Below are 17,452 nucleotides of genomic sequence, written 5' to 3' on the forward strand. Positions count from 1 at the left end.
TCTGCTCCTTCCTCCCTCCCCTCCCCTCTGGCAAGATCCAGCGTGCGTCCTCCCTCTCCTCGATCTAGATCGGGGCACCTCGTCGCCCCGCCTTCGTCTCCCTCTGTCTCCCACCTGATGGAGCCCGCGGTGGGGGGAAGCGAGGGGCCAAACACCCGCTTCCAACACACAAGGTCTCGGCTTCCCCTCCCATCGCCGCACCACTCGTCCGCTAGCTCCCCACGCAGGCGGATTTGGATCGAGGCGGCCGTCATCGGCGGCGGCAGCGGGCTGGGTACCATGAGCGCTGTGCTCGCCATCTGACACCATCCTCCAGTGGTGGGGATTCAACATCGCCGTCATCAACAAGCGGGTATTCTAGGTATCCCCTTCTCCCCTCTCGCATCTCATCTTACCACTGCCCAGACCAGGATGCCACCACGCTTGCTCAGATCTGCGTTTCAAGATGCCACCAGGCTCCACTTCTTGACCAGATTTCGTAAATGTGCCGCCAGATCTTGCCACACTGGGCATCAGGACCGCTGGATGCTTCTCTCACGGTGGTCAAGCCAAGCTCTCCTACGGTGGTTAGAACGGGCGTCGTCAACCCTGCCGCCCCCTCTTCCGCCGGGTCCCCCAAGAGGTCGTGCATCCTGCCGCGACCACCTCTACTACGTGACGGTGGTGGCCGACCTGCAATGCGACCGCTGCATCGCCAGTAACCTCTTCGGTGAGCACTTTACCTCTGCCTCCCTCCTCTGCCTAGATCCCGTGACTGAGCCACACTCTGTAGCATGTAGATTACTGCTTGTATGGCCATGAGGAATGAAATAATTTTGCAGCTAATAATTCTAGTTTCTTGTTGGAGGAATTGCTGCACCACTAGTTGTTTCTATTGTGTGCTGGACAGTCGATGTGGATAGCCTGCATGCTATTTCTTAGGACATTAAGCTACGGAAGGATAAACTGACATAAGTAAGCTAGTCTGAAGGGTCGATAACTCACATTTGTTTCTGAATTTGGTTGGTTTATCTATCTGTGGTCCTCAATGTATTAAATGACAGCCAAAGGTATCCATCTATAGAGGCTTATCTACTAACTGTTGGACCTTGGAGGCTTATAGTGCGATGAAAGCCAAATTTATCTAACTAGCCAGTCGACAGGCTAAAACAACTAGCTATAAAATGACATCAAGTTCTGGTTTACATGTTATTCTCGTCGTTCATGCCGACAGACCTTCTGTTGTAGTGTTTAGAGTAGATTGAGTCTGCCAGCCCTCCTTTTTGTTTTTGTTCTTATTTTGGACAGATGCTTGGGGTGCATACTTTCTAGAATCTGCATTTGGATTTGCAGTCCGCATTGTCGAAGAAAATTGTCGATTGTTTGATTGATGTTCTGACTTTTATGTGGACCAGTCGTCCATTCTCTAAATCATTCTTTTAATCCTGCTACCCTTTTTGTATCCATGTACTGTTTATCTTGTTTAAGCATTAGTGTATACTTTTCTTTCAGCAATGGCAACACAAGCAGGAACCTTGGCTACTCCTCGTTTAAGTCTCCAAGTGGTAGGGTTCTCTGTTCATGGGAGTCACCATCTAGGCATGCTTGATGCTTCACCAGAATGCTGCATTGTTCTTTAGCTGTCGATTGTCTGTGTAGATTGACTGTATCGAGTTGAGGACTTGAGGCAGGTTGTAGGTGATTAGAACAACCACATGTTAAGTAAGATCAGTTGTACTGTATGCTCTGAACATAAGCTTGTGCTGCTGCCAGTGTAGTGTATGCTCTGAACACAAGATCCTTTACTTGCTCTGGTTTGGTTAAGACTGATGATGCCGTGGATAAGAAAACAATTTAAAAGGTCTGTTGAAACAAGGTGGAAGCATGTTTTTTCTTGCAACGTACCCTAAACCCCTAAACCCTTTTTATTTGAACTTGTTAGTTATGTTCTGGAGTCTGGAATTTTTGAATCAATATCTATCTGATTAATGCATGCCTTGTTTTGTTTTTTAGTTTGTTGCAAAACATATATCTGGTGTATCTGATTAGTTATGTTGTAAAAGAATGCTTGTCTCTGACACTGTTATTCTTATGTTGATATATGTGCCCAGGTTTGTGTGTTTTGAATCAATATCTATCCGATTAATTAATGACCATGGTGAGCTAGATCCAAACAAACAAGACACTTACATTAACTTGGCACTTTGAGTCCTTGTAATTCTGATAGTGTGGAACTATATTTTGTACACATAGTCAACTAGTTTTCGTTTTATATTTGCTTGCTTATGTGGAACTATATTTTCTCATTTTTCTAATTATGACATGGATGATATGAAATATCAGAATTGTTTCTGTTACATGGTGTGCTGCAGGAAAGCCCCTGTGTAGGTTTATTGTCTCGTAATTGGGCAATTATTTTCTTGCAGGGGGCCACCCGTTCTAGCTTGCTTTGACCCTCTTTTGCTCTGTAGTGGTCTTGGTACATGAAAAGCAGGTCCTTTTAAATGTTTTGCTTCCTTGGTTGCATTCTGCTGTACACTCAAAAATATTTTCAATTTAGTGACAAGCAAACAATAAAATAGTCAAAAGGCTTTTATTTAATGTGCTTTTCGAAAATGACAATGTGTTGTGATGTTCTCCTCTTTCTGTTGACATGTATGTTGAGTAATATCAAGCCATAATTATAGTCACTCCAAGACATGCTCAAATGTAGTCGCACGTACAGATTTGTGTGGCTGAGGTACAGTTTTAAGATGAGATACGTATATATGGAACATGAAAGTAATACCGTTTGTTAGGACATGATGACTGTTTGTTTACTACTTTATGATTTTGTGTAGAGTTGTGTCCTTCTTGTCCCCTTTTACCCAAGGCCATCTTGTTGTGTCAATGGCTGTGTTGCCGTTTCAAGTTTTGTGTATGTGCATATGTACATAGCAGTAGACTAGACTGTTGTGATCGTATATTACCTTCATCCCTTCTTAGATTTATCTAGATACGGATGTATCTAACACTAAAACGTGTCTATACATCCGTATCTAGACAAATCTAAGACAAGAATTTTGGGACGGAGGCAATGTTTTCGTGTTGTTGAGTCGTTCTGGGGTAGCGACTCTTGACGAGTTGTGCCTGGCTGATCGACTAGTCTCTACTAGTCGAGAGGTTGAGTCGACATCTGGCAGTGCAGCTCGTCGACTAGTCGCGTGGATGGAGGGAGTACTTGCTTTGCAGCCCGACAAGACAATATTGTGATTGCTGGAAACTGAACTCTCTTTTATGTTTGGTTGATGCAGTTCCTTCCATTCATTTATTTGTTTCTTCGATTTGGATGCAACAGGTTCCCTTCATGAACGAGGACATGGGCATGTACCTCGACGATGAGCTCATCCACCACTACCACCTCGACTCCGCGTGCAAGGTCAATTCCTCTCTCTCGTCTGTGAGGTTTTTTTTTCAAGTTTTGTCTTCTCCGTTGTAGCCTGCTAGTTTCTATTCTGGTCCTGAAACCAAACTAGGTAGGATGGCCTTGTGACCTCCTGAATGTCGAGGCTTTGGTTGTCATATCGTGTTTGGTTGATCCTGTATGATATGTACTTGCTTGATGGTCACCTATTAGCTAAGGTTCTCATATCATGTTTGGTGCTCATATGTGCTTGCTTGATGGTTCTCATATCATGTTTGGTGGATCCTTTATCATGTTTGGTTCTCATTAGCTAAGATTGTTATGTTTTGCTACTGAATCGTATTTCATCAGCCTGCACGTGATCAAGCTCACTCTTATTATTAATTGCCAACAATTGCTACTGGATACACACAGTTTTCCCATGTTATTATCGATGTTCTACTCTAGGACGGTTTCTAGACACTCGCATTGTGTGTGCTCCTCTTCACACTAGACTCTTTAGTTTCTATCTCATGTTCATAGCGTTCTAGTTTGTCGACGACATAGTATCCCCTATGATCTCTTAGTGAAATGAGAGGTTTGATTGATGCTGTATAGGATTGGCTAGTTTTGCTTAATGCCATATGTCTTATCCAATCAGATTACAATTCTGTTTGTTATTGTAATATAAAAAATAATCGTGTTGTCAAAATTTTCACAGTGCGTGCCTTTTATTTCTTTGTTTGATTCTTTCCCTTGTATTCAATATGCTTCTAATGCCTGATCCTTTCATTTTTGTTGTGGCATCTTTATTTTCACAGGTGTTGTGTGTCCTGGAAGATGGAAGAGGAAGAAAACTTATTTTTGTTGAACTAAATTTCCTGTATTTTGTTTTGTTGTATGTATCATTTGATAGTTTTGTATAGGAACAAGTGATACTATTTTGAAGGGCTTTATGGCCGGTGATGTAAACATATTTAGTGCTGAAATATAAAATTATTTGCAAAATTTCTTGAAAAGGAGGATCATTTGTATGAATATGCGAATGGGCTGAAAAGAGTATTGGACCAACTCCTGGATTGAATTATTATTTGAATGTATAAAAAGGCTGAATGTAAACCAGAAATGGGCTGCAAAATATTGTACCTATACTCTTGAAAGGCCAAATGTGCATAAAAATTGACGGGCTGACTAGTTGGGCTTGGCCCATGTAGCTAACAAAAATTAACAGAAATAAATATACTAAATGGGCTGAATTGTTGGGCTCGGTCCATATAGACACCGAATTGGACCGGGCTGAATCTAGTTTTTGACCTTTTCAATTGGTCGTAATATTGCCATGTCAGCTTGCCATGTTGGATCCGACGTGGCCTGGGCAGACAGCTAGTGAACAAAACAAAACAGTAGACATATTTTGGTCGTAAACGTCTATGACCTTCTCACTGAGAAGGTCGTTAATTTCAGTTTACGACTGCCAGCTTTTGACCTTCTGTTTTTGGTCACAAAAAGGTCGCAAATGAAAAACGATGACCTTTCAGTGACCAATAGTCAAGGTCACAAGTTGACATATTTCTTGTAGTGAAACCCAAGGACCAAGGTGGACTTGGTGTGATCTCCTCGAAGCGCATGAATATCGCCCTTCTCGCCAAATGGCTTTGGCGCATTGAGACCGGTGCCGGCGAGCTGTGGTTGGATATCATCCGGGCAAATTATTTGCGTGGACAGCCACTCGCCTTTGCCCCTAGGATTGGGGGCTCCCAGTTTTGGCAGTCTATTATCCAGCTGCTACCGGTCCTTCGGATCGGCACAACAATTGCTGTGGGCTTGGGATATACTGCTCTATTCTGGCTGGACCAGTGGTCGGGAAACAGACCGTTCGCGTAGAGGTTCTACGCGTTATTCTCGATCTGCTCTCACCTGATGCTCTTGGTGGGAGCGGCTCTCCAGGACCTTCGCATCACCTCTTTTCGTCGCACCTTTGGGGGTCTGAAGCGTGCGCAGTAGGATGAGCTTTTGGAATGCATCGCTCTACACAACCCCTCGTTCGAGCGTGACGCTGTGACATGGCACCTTGAGTCGAGTGGCTCCTTTTCGACCAAGTCCCTTTACCGGGCTATTCTGCCGACTCCGGGGCTCAATGAACTTACGGTTCTTTGGGCAATCAAGTTGCCTCTGAAAATTCGCATCTTAATGTGGCAATGGGTTCGTGGTCGTTTGCCCTCGGGCACGGAGGTCCAGAAGCGACATGGCCCGGGTGATGGCCAATGCCCACTTTGTGACATCCCTGAAGACTAACCATATCTTCTTCCGATGCCCGGTGGCGCGATTCCTATGGAGTTTCTTCCGGGACGTTGTAGGTGGCTCTTGGTGCCATGATAACCTCCCTGGCCTATTTAGGGAGGTTTTATATGCCCAACCTATCCGTAGGCCGTCCCTTTGGGTCGCAGTAGGCACCCTCGCATGGACCCTATGGAATTGTCACAATAAATTAGTGATCGAGCACGTCATTCTTTGCCGTGTCACTAACGCCGTCTTCAAAATGTGTGGCTTCCTATAGCTTTGGAGACCGCTTAGCAAGCGGCGGGATCGTGACTACATCGACTCCATCATCACTGCTCTTCATTCTTCGGCCGCCACGATATCTCCGCCGTCTCCACCACCGCCATCGGATCCGGACTAGAGCTTCATTTCTTGTAGTTGGGGCTTGTTTTGGCTGTGCCCCCAGCCGGCCGTTTTTTACTTTTTGTACTTTGCACTCTGCACTCTGTTACCCGTTGATGTTGGATGCTTGGCGGTTTGATTTATAATATAAAGCGGGGAGAAACCCTTTTTCGTAACTAACAGCGACTTGACCGAAGCACAGGTGCACACATGCACGTACTCCCTCCGTTCCAAAATAAGTGTCTTGAGCTTAGTACAAATTTATACTAGAGCTAGTAGAAAGTTGAGACACTTATTTTGGGACGGAGGGAGTACATGTCAAGATTAAGTCTAGCAAATCCTATATCAAGCTAATTGATTTTCGGTAAAGCATTAGGCGACCTTTTAGTTAGGTTTCCATGATTCAGAGAGCACCGTACGCCACCCTAGCTAGCACTCGCTATTTTTCGAGTAACTCTAGGCGCGCGTGAGGCTGGCTAGGCCTTGGCCATCATGGCTATGTACGAGCGTAATTGATTTGCTATCAATATTTAGCTTGTCAAATGTTGGTAATATCAAGACTTACCAGCTATTGGCAACTTTATGTGAGTTAGGCAAAACAATTCGTAGATAACCAACTAGTTGTCAATATTTGGTACAATGCCAAGCATTGGCATGTTAATTTTTGGCAGCAAACCAATTATGTTCTACGTGTCTAGCTTGCACTACGGTCGCGTGTAGCTGTGCATAGAACACAAGCGAACCTTTGGTCTCATAGGCCTGAGGTAGGCAGCGCTTGCTAGATTTGACTCTCCACATGACTAATCGACCGGTGCCCCGAGCCTCGGGTCGTCTAGGTAATACTATCAGCGCAAGTGCAAATAATACAGTAGTTGGCAGCGAAGTGGCCGCGCAGAATCATGTGATGTGAACCGTGATAGCCCGACTGATCGCAAAAGCTCTGTGCACTGTGAAGAAAGATCCCATATGTACCTGCTGGGCTTGCTTTTATCATGGCAGACACGCATGACGGCCAAACGAGTAGTATCGTTCTAGCTAGTAGGGGATGTCTACTGGAAGCAACGGCCCAAATCGATCGGGGCAAAACCACTGTCAACCGGAATTAAGTGGAGTATAAAAGATACAAAAATGGAGGTCACTTTCATTGCCGAGAAAGGAAATAAATGACGGTAGGGTCATGTGGAGGTCTGCATGCTTACACTTATAAGGAAGGTACGGACCTTCCTAGAAATTTCTCGCAACGATTGGAGGTGGAGATGGCTTCCCGTCGATTGAGCCGAACCTGCAGCTGTTGTCACCACCAGCAGGCTTTTTTTTTTTTTCTAAATACTAGCCAAGTAGGGGGGTAAACGCGTCAAGCTATAATTAGTTCAAGGCGATTTCCTCATGATCACATGCTGAGAGTATTTTGGTTTCTCCTGCTGAGACTACTGTGACAACTACTCCTACCTTTGAATTTCTGCCAACGTTCAATCGGGTACTCCTACTACTATATACTAGATGGACGTGCTTCAAGCTTTCCTAATGGAAGACATATATTTATTTTCTCTGTTTTAAGTATTTGCTCTAACTAATCTTTTCCACGGCGGTTGTTTCAGATTCTTATTTATTTTCAAGGGATGCAACTAATGGAGTACGTACTTAGTTGGTTCTGAACATTGGCACCCTTCTTTAATCTTTGTGCAAAGAAGAGAAGCTCCACACGCGTGATATATAGCTCTATCCTTTATGGACGGCTCGTTGTTTTTTTCTAAAGGAGGTCACCAGCTCATTGTTTGAATCCACATACTACGATAGCTACGTGCATGTTTGAATCCACATACTACGATAGCTACGGGCATGCACGAGAATATGCTCTCAGCGCATGAAAGTTTATTCTGACGAAACTGAAAAAATAGGATCCGTCGCCGGCGCAGCAGATATACAGAGGTAAGATAATTGGCTTTCACACTTACGTATACGAATTAGGATGTAGTGTATGTATGTACGCACCAGTGCTCTTTTAAATGGTCTTTTTTTCTCTCTTCCGGAGCGTGCAAGATCCTCTGCTTCGGCTAGGTGGCGGCAGTGGCGTTGGCATCGGTAGCGGCGCGGGGGGCCAATACTTCTTCGGCGGCATGGCGGCCGGATGGAGGGGAGGGGGATGAGAATGGCGGGAGGAAGGGGAATGGAGGGAAACGGAGGGGGGGAAAGCGAGGGGAAACAACGGGAAAAGGGCCTTCTCTTGCCGACATAGCGGACCCACGCCCCTTTTCGCTTTGGCCGGCGCCCCCAGGCGACCCCAGGGGGCTTGTGTTCGGCTCGGGTTCGACCCCCGGGGGCTTGTGTTCGACTCGGGTTCGCCGGCTGTTATTTCGGCCCAAACCGGCGCTAAACGAGATACTGGGACGCGACTGAGCCGATTTTCGGACGCCGACGCTACAAAATCGGCCGGAGTTGCTCTTAGTCTACAGTAGTTAATTAGCATGCCGCTGCGTCCGCTCCCGTGGGGTGTCGCGAGATCATGGCAGACATGGCGGCCTTGGTGGCGACATGCGAGTTGTTGTGCGATGGCAAGGCTGATGAGCTCGATCGTGGCCGGTAGAATAGGTCGTTCTGTTAGTTGTAACAGATTACAAATAAGATGAGAAGAAAATGCTGCAAATCAGTTGAGCGCAGCACCAAATTCTCTTGTGTTCGTTTCTTTATGTGTTCGAGCGGCGAGAGAAGAGAAAGTGGGGTTTGCCAGCTGTAACAACATGCGCGTAGTTCAAGGTCATCCGTTTAACTAGCTAAATATGTATTATATGTAATAAATAATATGTTTAGAAACTACATTCTTATATGATCAAATGGTACAATTTGATAACATATAACACATTATTTAGTTAGTCAAATCGATGACCTAGAACATTTCCGAGAAGGAGGGAGTACTACTTTTCAAAAAAAAATGTTTTGGAAAGGTGAGAGAAAATTTATGGTTAGACTTGATAATATTTGACCACATGTAATTCAACAACAACCTATAAAATATAATGATACTCCAACGACTTGTTACACTAATGAGAGGGTGCTTGGATACAAGGGACTATTTTTAGTCTGACTAAAAATAGTCTCTTTTAGAGGCTAAAGTTCCAAGCACCCTTGACTAAAGAGAGGCTAGGACTAGTCTTGAGGCTAAAATCTTTTAGTCATGGGAAACCTACTAAAACATGTATTAGCTCTCTCTCCTCATTTAATTCCTCTCCTTAGTTCTGGATTGGAGGGTTTGGAGGATAATAAATGCTCAATAACTAGATTTTAGTCTCTTTAGTATTTGGATCCAAGCATAGGTGAGACTAGCAAGTTTTAGTCCCACTACTTTTAGTCATGGGACTAAAACGTATCCAAGCATGCTCTGAATACTATTTCATGACCAAACGACTTGTCACATAAATGAAAACTTGGGAGCAAGACGAAGTGTGTTTAGATAACAACTTAATTCCCTCCCTCCCGGTTTATAAGGCTCAAATTTTAAATCTCATCAACCAAGGCATTTTATGGGAGGAGGAATGTATCTCGTACTTTACCAAACTACCGCAATTAAACTCATGCATTAATTTGCATTAATTACAGTGCATGCATGCTTGGCCACTAGATGAGTAGGAACATTATATGCATTGATGTGTTCCTTTTTAATTCTTGCATGCAAAATTTAATGTGCATTTGAAATTAAAATAAGATGGAGATGAACCCTCTAATTTGAAAAAAAGAAGTTAAAATAAGCCTTATAAACCGAAAATGAGGGATCGCGTGGTATGCGTGATAAGCAATTCCAAACTCTAAAAATAACCCGGAAATGAGGGAATAAATGCTTTTTTTTACGAAGAGAGTAGATACTAATTTGTACACCAGTGTATGGGGGTGTTTGGTTCAGAAGTCCTAGGACTTTTTCTAGTCCCAGGGACTAATCAAAAAAGACTCTCTAGTAGAGTCTTTTTTTAGTCCCTGTAGAAAAAGTCCCTCCCGTTTGGTTCCTAGGGATTTTTTAGGGACTTTTTTTAGTCTCTGGGACTTGGACTAAAAAGTCCCTGAACCAAACACCCCCTATATCTGCTGCATGCACGACGGATTATTTACTGCTCTCCGTTTCACCCGCTCCGTAGCTCGGCTAGAGAGAAAACAAAAAGGGAGCCTCGCTCAAAGGCGCCACCCTCGTCACTTTGTCTCGGTGACCTACGGAGAAGTGAAAAATGTGAAATGAAGAGCTCATTCCCTTGGTGCCCATTTGTCTATTTTTTATTGTCTTTCTTTGGAGTATATTATGGCATAAGTATTCACTTCCTTCTGGTTTGTAAGGCTTTTTCATATATAATGGGTCAAACTTTGACCATAACTTTAACTAATAAAACAATAGTAATTTGTAAGAAATAATTTACATAATTGGAACTCTTTTGAATAAAAATTCAACAATATATATTTTGTGGTATATAATTATATTTTGCTAATCAAAATTGTGATCAAGGTCTAACCCAAAATATATTTTTTCATAAATATACAAAGCTTGCATACCATTCATCGGTAGAAGAAAACGAGATACAAATTGTCCGAGCTAGGACCCACGAAGGTGCTAAGGGGTCAGCGAGAAGTGACCGATCACTTGAGGGAACGATCGATAATAACCGATCTCTCTTTCCGGAAAGCAACACCAAGCGCAAAGAGACGAGGGGCAAAAATGCATGAAACCTTGCAAACCAAAAAGGAGGGAGGAAGAAAGGACAACACAACACAGTTCAATAACCACAAGCTGAGGCTAAATGAATTTCTATAATTTCTATAACTGCAAACTATACTAACTAAGTCTTAGATCAATCATAAACATAATACCACATGCATAATTATTTCTGGACAAACATAGTTTCATATCATAAATAAAAAATCACAATGGTCAAGGTCCTGTTTAGAATGTGGAGTCAGATCACCCTTGCTAAGTACGAAGAAAATGACAGGAGATACAAGAACAACGGTGGCCGGAATAAAGAGCAAGACGAAGTGTATTGGTGACAGCGACGTGACCATGTTCCTGTGCCCACGAATCTATGGAAAGATAGCTGATTCGCAAGCCACTTGTAAGTTGTAACTCAAATGATAATAATTGTGAAACTGGATTGAAAAGTTTTTGACCCCGTTAGGTGCATGCTTTATGTTTCTGATTTGATACTTCCTCCATTCTATAATATAGTGCACTCATACTTTTCGAGATTTAATTTTGATCATAGATTAGACCAATAATACATAAATTATTTTACTGAAAAATTATACTTTTGAAAACTGCTTTCGAATATGAATTCAAATGTATCTATCATGCTCTCGTCCCAGTCGCTCATATTGGTTAAATTTATGGTCAAAGTTAAATCTTAAAAAGGATAGACGGACTACATTATGAAATGGAGGGAGTACCAAACTTCCAACAAGCTAAGTGGAATCTAGTCATAGTCAATAACTCAAGTTGTTATGTGCCATCATTGATGTGACAATCATCCATCTATTTCTAAGTAGGATTAATTACATCCACCAAAACTAGATCATGATTTCACACTTCTAACTATTAGTAGTTAACTTGTTAATAAATTTTTAGCGGAGAGTTTATCTTCTAAAAAGATGTCCATCATGATTTTTTTTTTCATTTGGCGTAAGTTTTGTAGTGTTTGTATTGAGAGTCCAAAAGAAATATGATAATATGCATGACTACACCCCATGTGTTGATCGTTCGTAAATCATACTCCCTCGTTTCAAAATATATGATCCAACTTTGTACTAACTTTAGTATAAAGTTAGTATAAAGTTAGGTCATCTATTTTGGAACAGAGGGAGTACATGTTTGCAAGAACCCACTCCTTTAGCTTCCATAAGAAAAGAAAAGGCAGATAGAAAAAAAAGACTTTGTGGGTCCTTTAGTCGGATGAGAACGACATCTGACTCTGATAAAGAATGTATTCCCACGCAAGCAGCCAAGAGCAGGGATCTCCAACTTAATTAAAGACTACTACCTTCGTTTTTATTGGGCCTTTTCATATTTTGGCTTAGATTTTGACCACTTATTTAGCTAATAAAATACACAATATATGCTAAAAAAGTATGCTGTTGAACTTGTATTCGAAAAGCTTTCCGGCAGTATATTTTCTGTGGCATATAAATTACGTTTTATTAGTTAAATTTATAAGTCAAACTTTAGCCCAAAATATAAGAACCTCATAAACCCGAATGAGGGAGTAGCAAGAAGTCCGTGCAATGCAACATGGGCATACATCTATTCCATTAGATCAACATGAATATTGTCCGGCATACAACTTACATCCACCTTTAATAGTAGGGGGGGAAGGGATGCGAACGTGGAAGGAAAAGAGCAGGAAGGAGGGGAAGCGACTATACCAACTCCCTTTTAATGCCTCTTTAATAGAAGGATTTATGTTGGTTTTTATTTTGTGTGGAATCGATTGGGTTAAAAAAATTCAACAGAAAACCAGTGAGACCATGGGGAGGAAAAGACCAGGAAGAAGGGGAAGCGACTATACCAACTTTCCTTTAAGACCCTTTTAATAGTAAAGATTTATGTTGGTTTTTTTTTTGTGCGGAAACAATTTGATCAAAAACTTTCGAAAGAAAACTAAAAAGGCTGGGACCATGGGGAGGAAAAGACCAGAAAGGAGAAGTGACGACTATACCAACTTCTTTTTTAATAATAGAGATGCCCGTAAAGAAAGAGCTTGCCACATACTCCACCACTAAAAGTGCTTCTGTTCTTCTTCCTCCTGCTGTCCGCGCCCGGCGCCCCTGCCTCGACGACACCGGCTGTGCTTGACGGTTATCCACCGCATCCCTCGTCTCCTGTTGCCGAACTACGGCACGCGCGCCACCCATCTCCACTGACCGGGTAACCCCAGGTCACGATTGGTTCGTCGTTTAATTGGCCTCCGCGTTGGCAAGCGAGCGTGGCGACAGTCTTGCCCCAGCGTTGAGATTGGCCTCCGCTCCACGCACGCTCTCTGCCTCCCGCCGCGCCACCCTGCGCGCCTCCGCATGGCTGCCATCGTTGCCTCTCCGGCGGCTTCGACGCCGTGTCCGGCCGGCTTGGACGCGAAGTGCTTCTCCCTGTTGAAAGGCGTGGTGTGGTGTCCCAGACGCTGCGGGAGCTCCTCCCGTCTGAGACGCCTGTGGTGTGCGACTCTATCCTGCCTTGGGTGGCGCGGGCGGCCAGCGTGCCCGTACGTCGCGGCGTCCTTCTCGGCAGTCGTGTGCGGTCGGGTGGCACTGCTGGTGGTGGAGTAGTGGACGGGCAGGAGGTGCTGCTCGCGAGGGAGCGCTGGGCGTGGTGTTGCCACTCCGCAGTTCACGGCTTGGTCACACTCCGCGCTCGGACGGGGAAAAGATACGGGGGGTGTATTTTACTGCCGTCCGTCCAGTAATATACGTACAGCGGTAACTGTCTACGGGTGGAAAATCTAACCGATGTCCCAAGCGCGGCCTTGGTTTGAGAACTCTGCATGCATGTGCGTAGGCCGCAGCATACGAGCGCTAGCTAGCGGATGCATATACGTGTGTATGGTTTCTGCAGATCTCTGCATGATCTAGTCATCATCGTTATAGTGCAACACGCCCTCTCATGGCCGATTAGTTCATTCACGAGCTACCTCTAGCACCAAGTTTTAGCTAGTCTGCTTGTTGTTTGCTAATGGTTTTAGTCGTGAGTCCTGACTTTGTGCTCATGTCATGTGCTGCTGCAGATCCATACACACAATGGAGCCAGCGGACGAAGTGGAGATTTGGGAGGCCATCTTGGCGGATCCACTTGATTGGCTTTCATCCTCTGTTACTATTCCTCCTCCAAGCCAGGTATATATACTGACCAATGCTACACCTACGTACTCCCTCCGTTTCAAAATAGATGATCCAACGTTGTACTAACTTTGTATTTATTAAGCTAATACAAAGTTTTTTTTTAAGAGTACGCCAAAGGCGTACCTTATCTTTATAGAAGAGAAGAAAAAGTTGTACAAGACTCCGCGGTTGGACAAAGAACCCTACCACGGGAACACTAACTCCTAGAAAAAACACAAAAGCCTACTCTCTCACGAAAGGATCTAACCCCTCAACTCCTAGACCCGCCTTCTTCCAAAGCTTGATCTAATGAGATGAACAAGGTTGGTCTCCGAGCGGACTTGATCATTGCGGTTGAACACCCGAGCGTTCCTCTGCTTCCATAAGTGCCACGCGGTCAGGATGACAAGCGAATCAAAACCTCTCTTGAGCTTTCCATGGAAGAACTTCCTCGCCTTGTCCCACCACACCATGAAAGTATCCTCGGAGCTCGGAATTTGGACGTTGATTTGAAGCAGCCGGAAACAACCATCCCAAACTTGTCTTGCGTAGACGCAACCAGCAGGGATATGGTCTGTTGTGTCCTCCTCTTGGTAGCATGTGTAACATGCTGAAGTCGTATCTTGGAGACCATGCCTCGCACGTCGGTCCGAAGTCCATAACCGATACTGAGAGGCAAGCCAAGCAAAGATTTTGCACTTGAGGGGCGCCCAACTTCTCCATATGCACTGGGCAGGGCAAACCGAGTCATGCCCTGACAAAGCATACTATATGTGGATTTAGCGCTATAGGAACCCGAGGCACTCCAGGGCCAGTAGAACGCATCATCATCCGAAGCATTCCTTTGAATCGTCGCCAAGGCATGTTGTAAGTGAATGAGCTGCAGATGTGCCGTGAAGGTTAACTCGCCTGAGATATCATTGACCCAGGAGTCCTCGAGAAGTGCATCCTAGACCGTTCTTTTTCTCTTCGTGAGCTTGTCCACCATGCAGGCGATCAAAGGGGCGATATCTTTCGCCGAAAACCCATGAATCCATCTATCCGTCCAGAAGAAAATCTTGCTGCCCTCTCCCACCTCGATGTGGACCAGACTATCGAACACCGCTTTGGCTTCTTTGTCCACCATGAGATGAAGCCCTTGCCAAGGCCTTGAGGGATCAGTCCTCCTGAGCCACTCCCGGCGCACGCGCATGGCCAGGCCTTGGATCCTCAGATTTTTCACTCCCAGCCCACCGTACGGCTTAGGCCTACAGATAGTATGCCACGCAACCAAGCACTGTCCGCCATTGATCTCCTCTTTCCCAGCCCAGAAAAAAGCACGCATCCATTTTTTCACTTCTTCGAGAACCCATTGGGGAGCTTTCATGACTAGCAAGTGATGTATAGGGCGGGCTGCTATGACGCTGTTAACGAGCACTAGTCTCCCGGGTCTCTGGATCATGCCACGTTGCCAAGCTGGAAGGAAGTTTTTGACCTGATCGAGCATTGGCTGCCAATGCGCTTTGGTGAGCTTGTGGATGCTGAGTTGCAACCCTAAGTATTTGCAGGGGAACTGCCCCATTTGACAGTTTAATAACTGCTGCACTCTGTCCTGATCCCCTTGCTGTCCCCGGATCAAAATTGCCGATGTTTTGCGATAATTCACTCGAAGGCCAGAAGCGTGTCCAAAGAGGTATAAGACTTCTTTAATGCATGTGAGATCCAGCACCGTGGGGCGCACGAAAAGCGCGACGTCATCAGCGAAAAGGGAGAGCCTCTGGCTTGCCAACACACCGTTGAAGGAGGACAAAACCCCAACTGCAGCCGCCTTGCAAACTAAGGCCGAGAGGACGTTCATCGCCATGACGAAGAGGAGCGGAGAGCTGGGGTCTCCTTGGCGCAGCCCACGAGCGTGATCAAACCTGACACCTTGATTCCCGTTGACAATAACTCTTGAAGACGCAGACTGCAGCAAGATCGCAACCCACTTTCTGAAGTTTTCTCCAAATCCCTTAGCTCTCAAAACTTCAAACAGGAATGTCCAAGAGATGGTGTCAAATGCTCGTGATATGTCAAGCTTCAGAAATACGGTTGATGTTCTGCGGGCATGCATTTTCCTCGCCATTTGCTTCACTAGGAGGAAATTATCGTGTATGCTTCTCCCACGAATGAAGGCGGACTGGTTCATGTTGACTAGCTCCGGAAGCATTTTCCTCATTCTGATGGCCATCATTTTGGAGAAGAGTTTGCCAAAGCTATGAGGCAAGCTGATCGGGCGATAATCTCCCACTTCCTCCGCGTCACTTCTCTTGGGAATGAGCACCATCAGCGCTCTGTTTAATTTCGCGAAGCCCCGACCATCTCCCACATACAGCTTCAGGAAGCCGGCCATGATATCCCCCTTGATGATGGGCCAGGCTTTTTGGTAGAAAGCACCGGTGAATCCATCCGGCCCAGGAGCTCGGACCGGTGGCATCTCCTTAATCATTTTCCACACCTCTTCTTCAGAGAAGATTTCCTCGAGCTCCTGCAGATCAGTAGTGTGCAAGCCGAGGGCATCCAGGTCAAGAGTGAATTCGCGTGCCTGATCTCTCCCCAAAAGCTCCATAAAGGAAGAAGTGAAAGCATCCGTTATACGGTCTTGATCAGTGTGTATCTCGTCTCCAACCTTGATACGCGGAATGAAGTTTTTGGTTCTCCGGCCGTTTGCAAAAGCTTGGAATAACTTCGTGTTAGCATCACCTTCCTTAACCCACCTCATTCTGGAACGCTGATGTTCGATGGTCCGCTCAAGGGAAGCCATACCCAGCAAAGCCAGCTTGAGAGTACGACGCAGCCAGAGCTCCTGGTCGGTGAGAATGTGGTCTTCCTGGGCCCTGTAGAATCTGCAGATCACATAAGTTGCCACGGCCATGAGTAACTTGATGTTCCCAGTCGTTCTCTGTCCCCAAGACTGCAGGACTCTACAGCGTTTCTGAAGAGCGCGTCGAGACGCTTGAAAGGATCCACAATCGTATCGGTACAGACCCATGCCTCTCTTATCGCATCGTCGCACCCTTCGAGCTTAAGCCAGTAATTTTCAAAGCGGAATCTCTTTTTCGGACAGAAAAGAGCTCCCGTGTTCAGGTGGAGTGGAGCATGATCAGAAACGCCCGAGGATAACGCTTGCAAAAGACAGTCCGGATACTCCAAGTCCCAATCCACGGAGACCAGCACCCTGTCAATCTTGGTTAGGGTAGGGACGTCTCTCTCGTTCGACCAAGTGAACCTCCTCCCATGCATGTATACTTCTTTGAGTTCATTGTTGTCAATAAAGCTGCGGAACTTGCTTATCATGCTCCTCAGGTTTGAGTTATTCTTCTCTGAGGCACGCAGAATCATGTTAAAATCGCCAAGAATCATCCACGGACTAGGCCTGAGCGCTCGCGCTGCATGAAGCTCCTCCAGAAACGCTGATTTCCTAGTGTTTCCCTGTTGTCCATAGACCGCGGAAATCCACCAGGATGCCCCATGTCTCGTAAGAACCCGCCCCAAGATGAAATCAGTGTTCGCGTGGAAATGATCAATGTCAATGCAAGTCGAATCCCAAGCGATGAGAACTCCACCTCTCGTATC

At 45.1% G+C, this 17,452-nt stretch overlaps 1 protein-coding gene across 3 annotated transcripts; it reads left to right on the forward strand.

Annotated features, from left to right (window-relative positions):
- The first annotated feature begins 6 nt into the window (after nucleotides 1-6).
- Nucleotides 7-4,360, forward strand: LOC119332068. Of its 3 annotated transcripts, XM_037605250.1 has the most exons (5): nucleotides 7-361; nucleotides 495-709; nucleotides 1,492-1,544; nucleotides 3,317-3,397; nucleotides 4,183-4,360. In XM_037605250.1, exons 2-5 carry the CDS (start codon nucleotides 526-528, stop codon nucleotides 4,285-4,287), a joined length of 423 nt encoding a protein of 140 aa, XP_037461147.1. In that variant the 5' UTR covers nucleotides 7-361; nucleotides 495-525; the 3' UTR covers nucleotides 4,288-4,360. The 3 variants fall into 3 exon arrangements, 1 of the variants encoding a protein (XP_037461147.1); XR_005160804.1 differs by having other exon boundaries at nucleotides 495-3,227; XR_005160806.1 differs by lacking the exon at nucleotides 1,492-1,544.
- Nucleotides 4,361-17,452: the final 13,092 nt, after the last annotated feature.

This window comes from Triticum dicoccoides, chromosome 1B (assembly GCF_002162155.2).
Source record: "Triticum dicoccoides isolate Atlit2015 ecotype Zavitan chromosome 1B, WEW_v2.0, whole genome shotgun sequence".
NCBI classification, from domain to species: Eukaryota; Viridiplantae; Streptophyta; class Magnoliopsida; order Poales; family Poaceae; genus Triticum; species Triticum dicoccoides.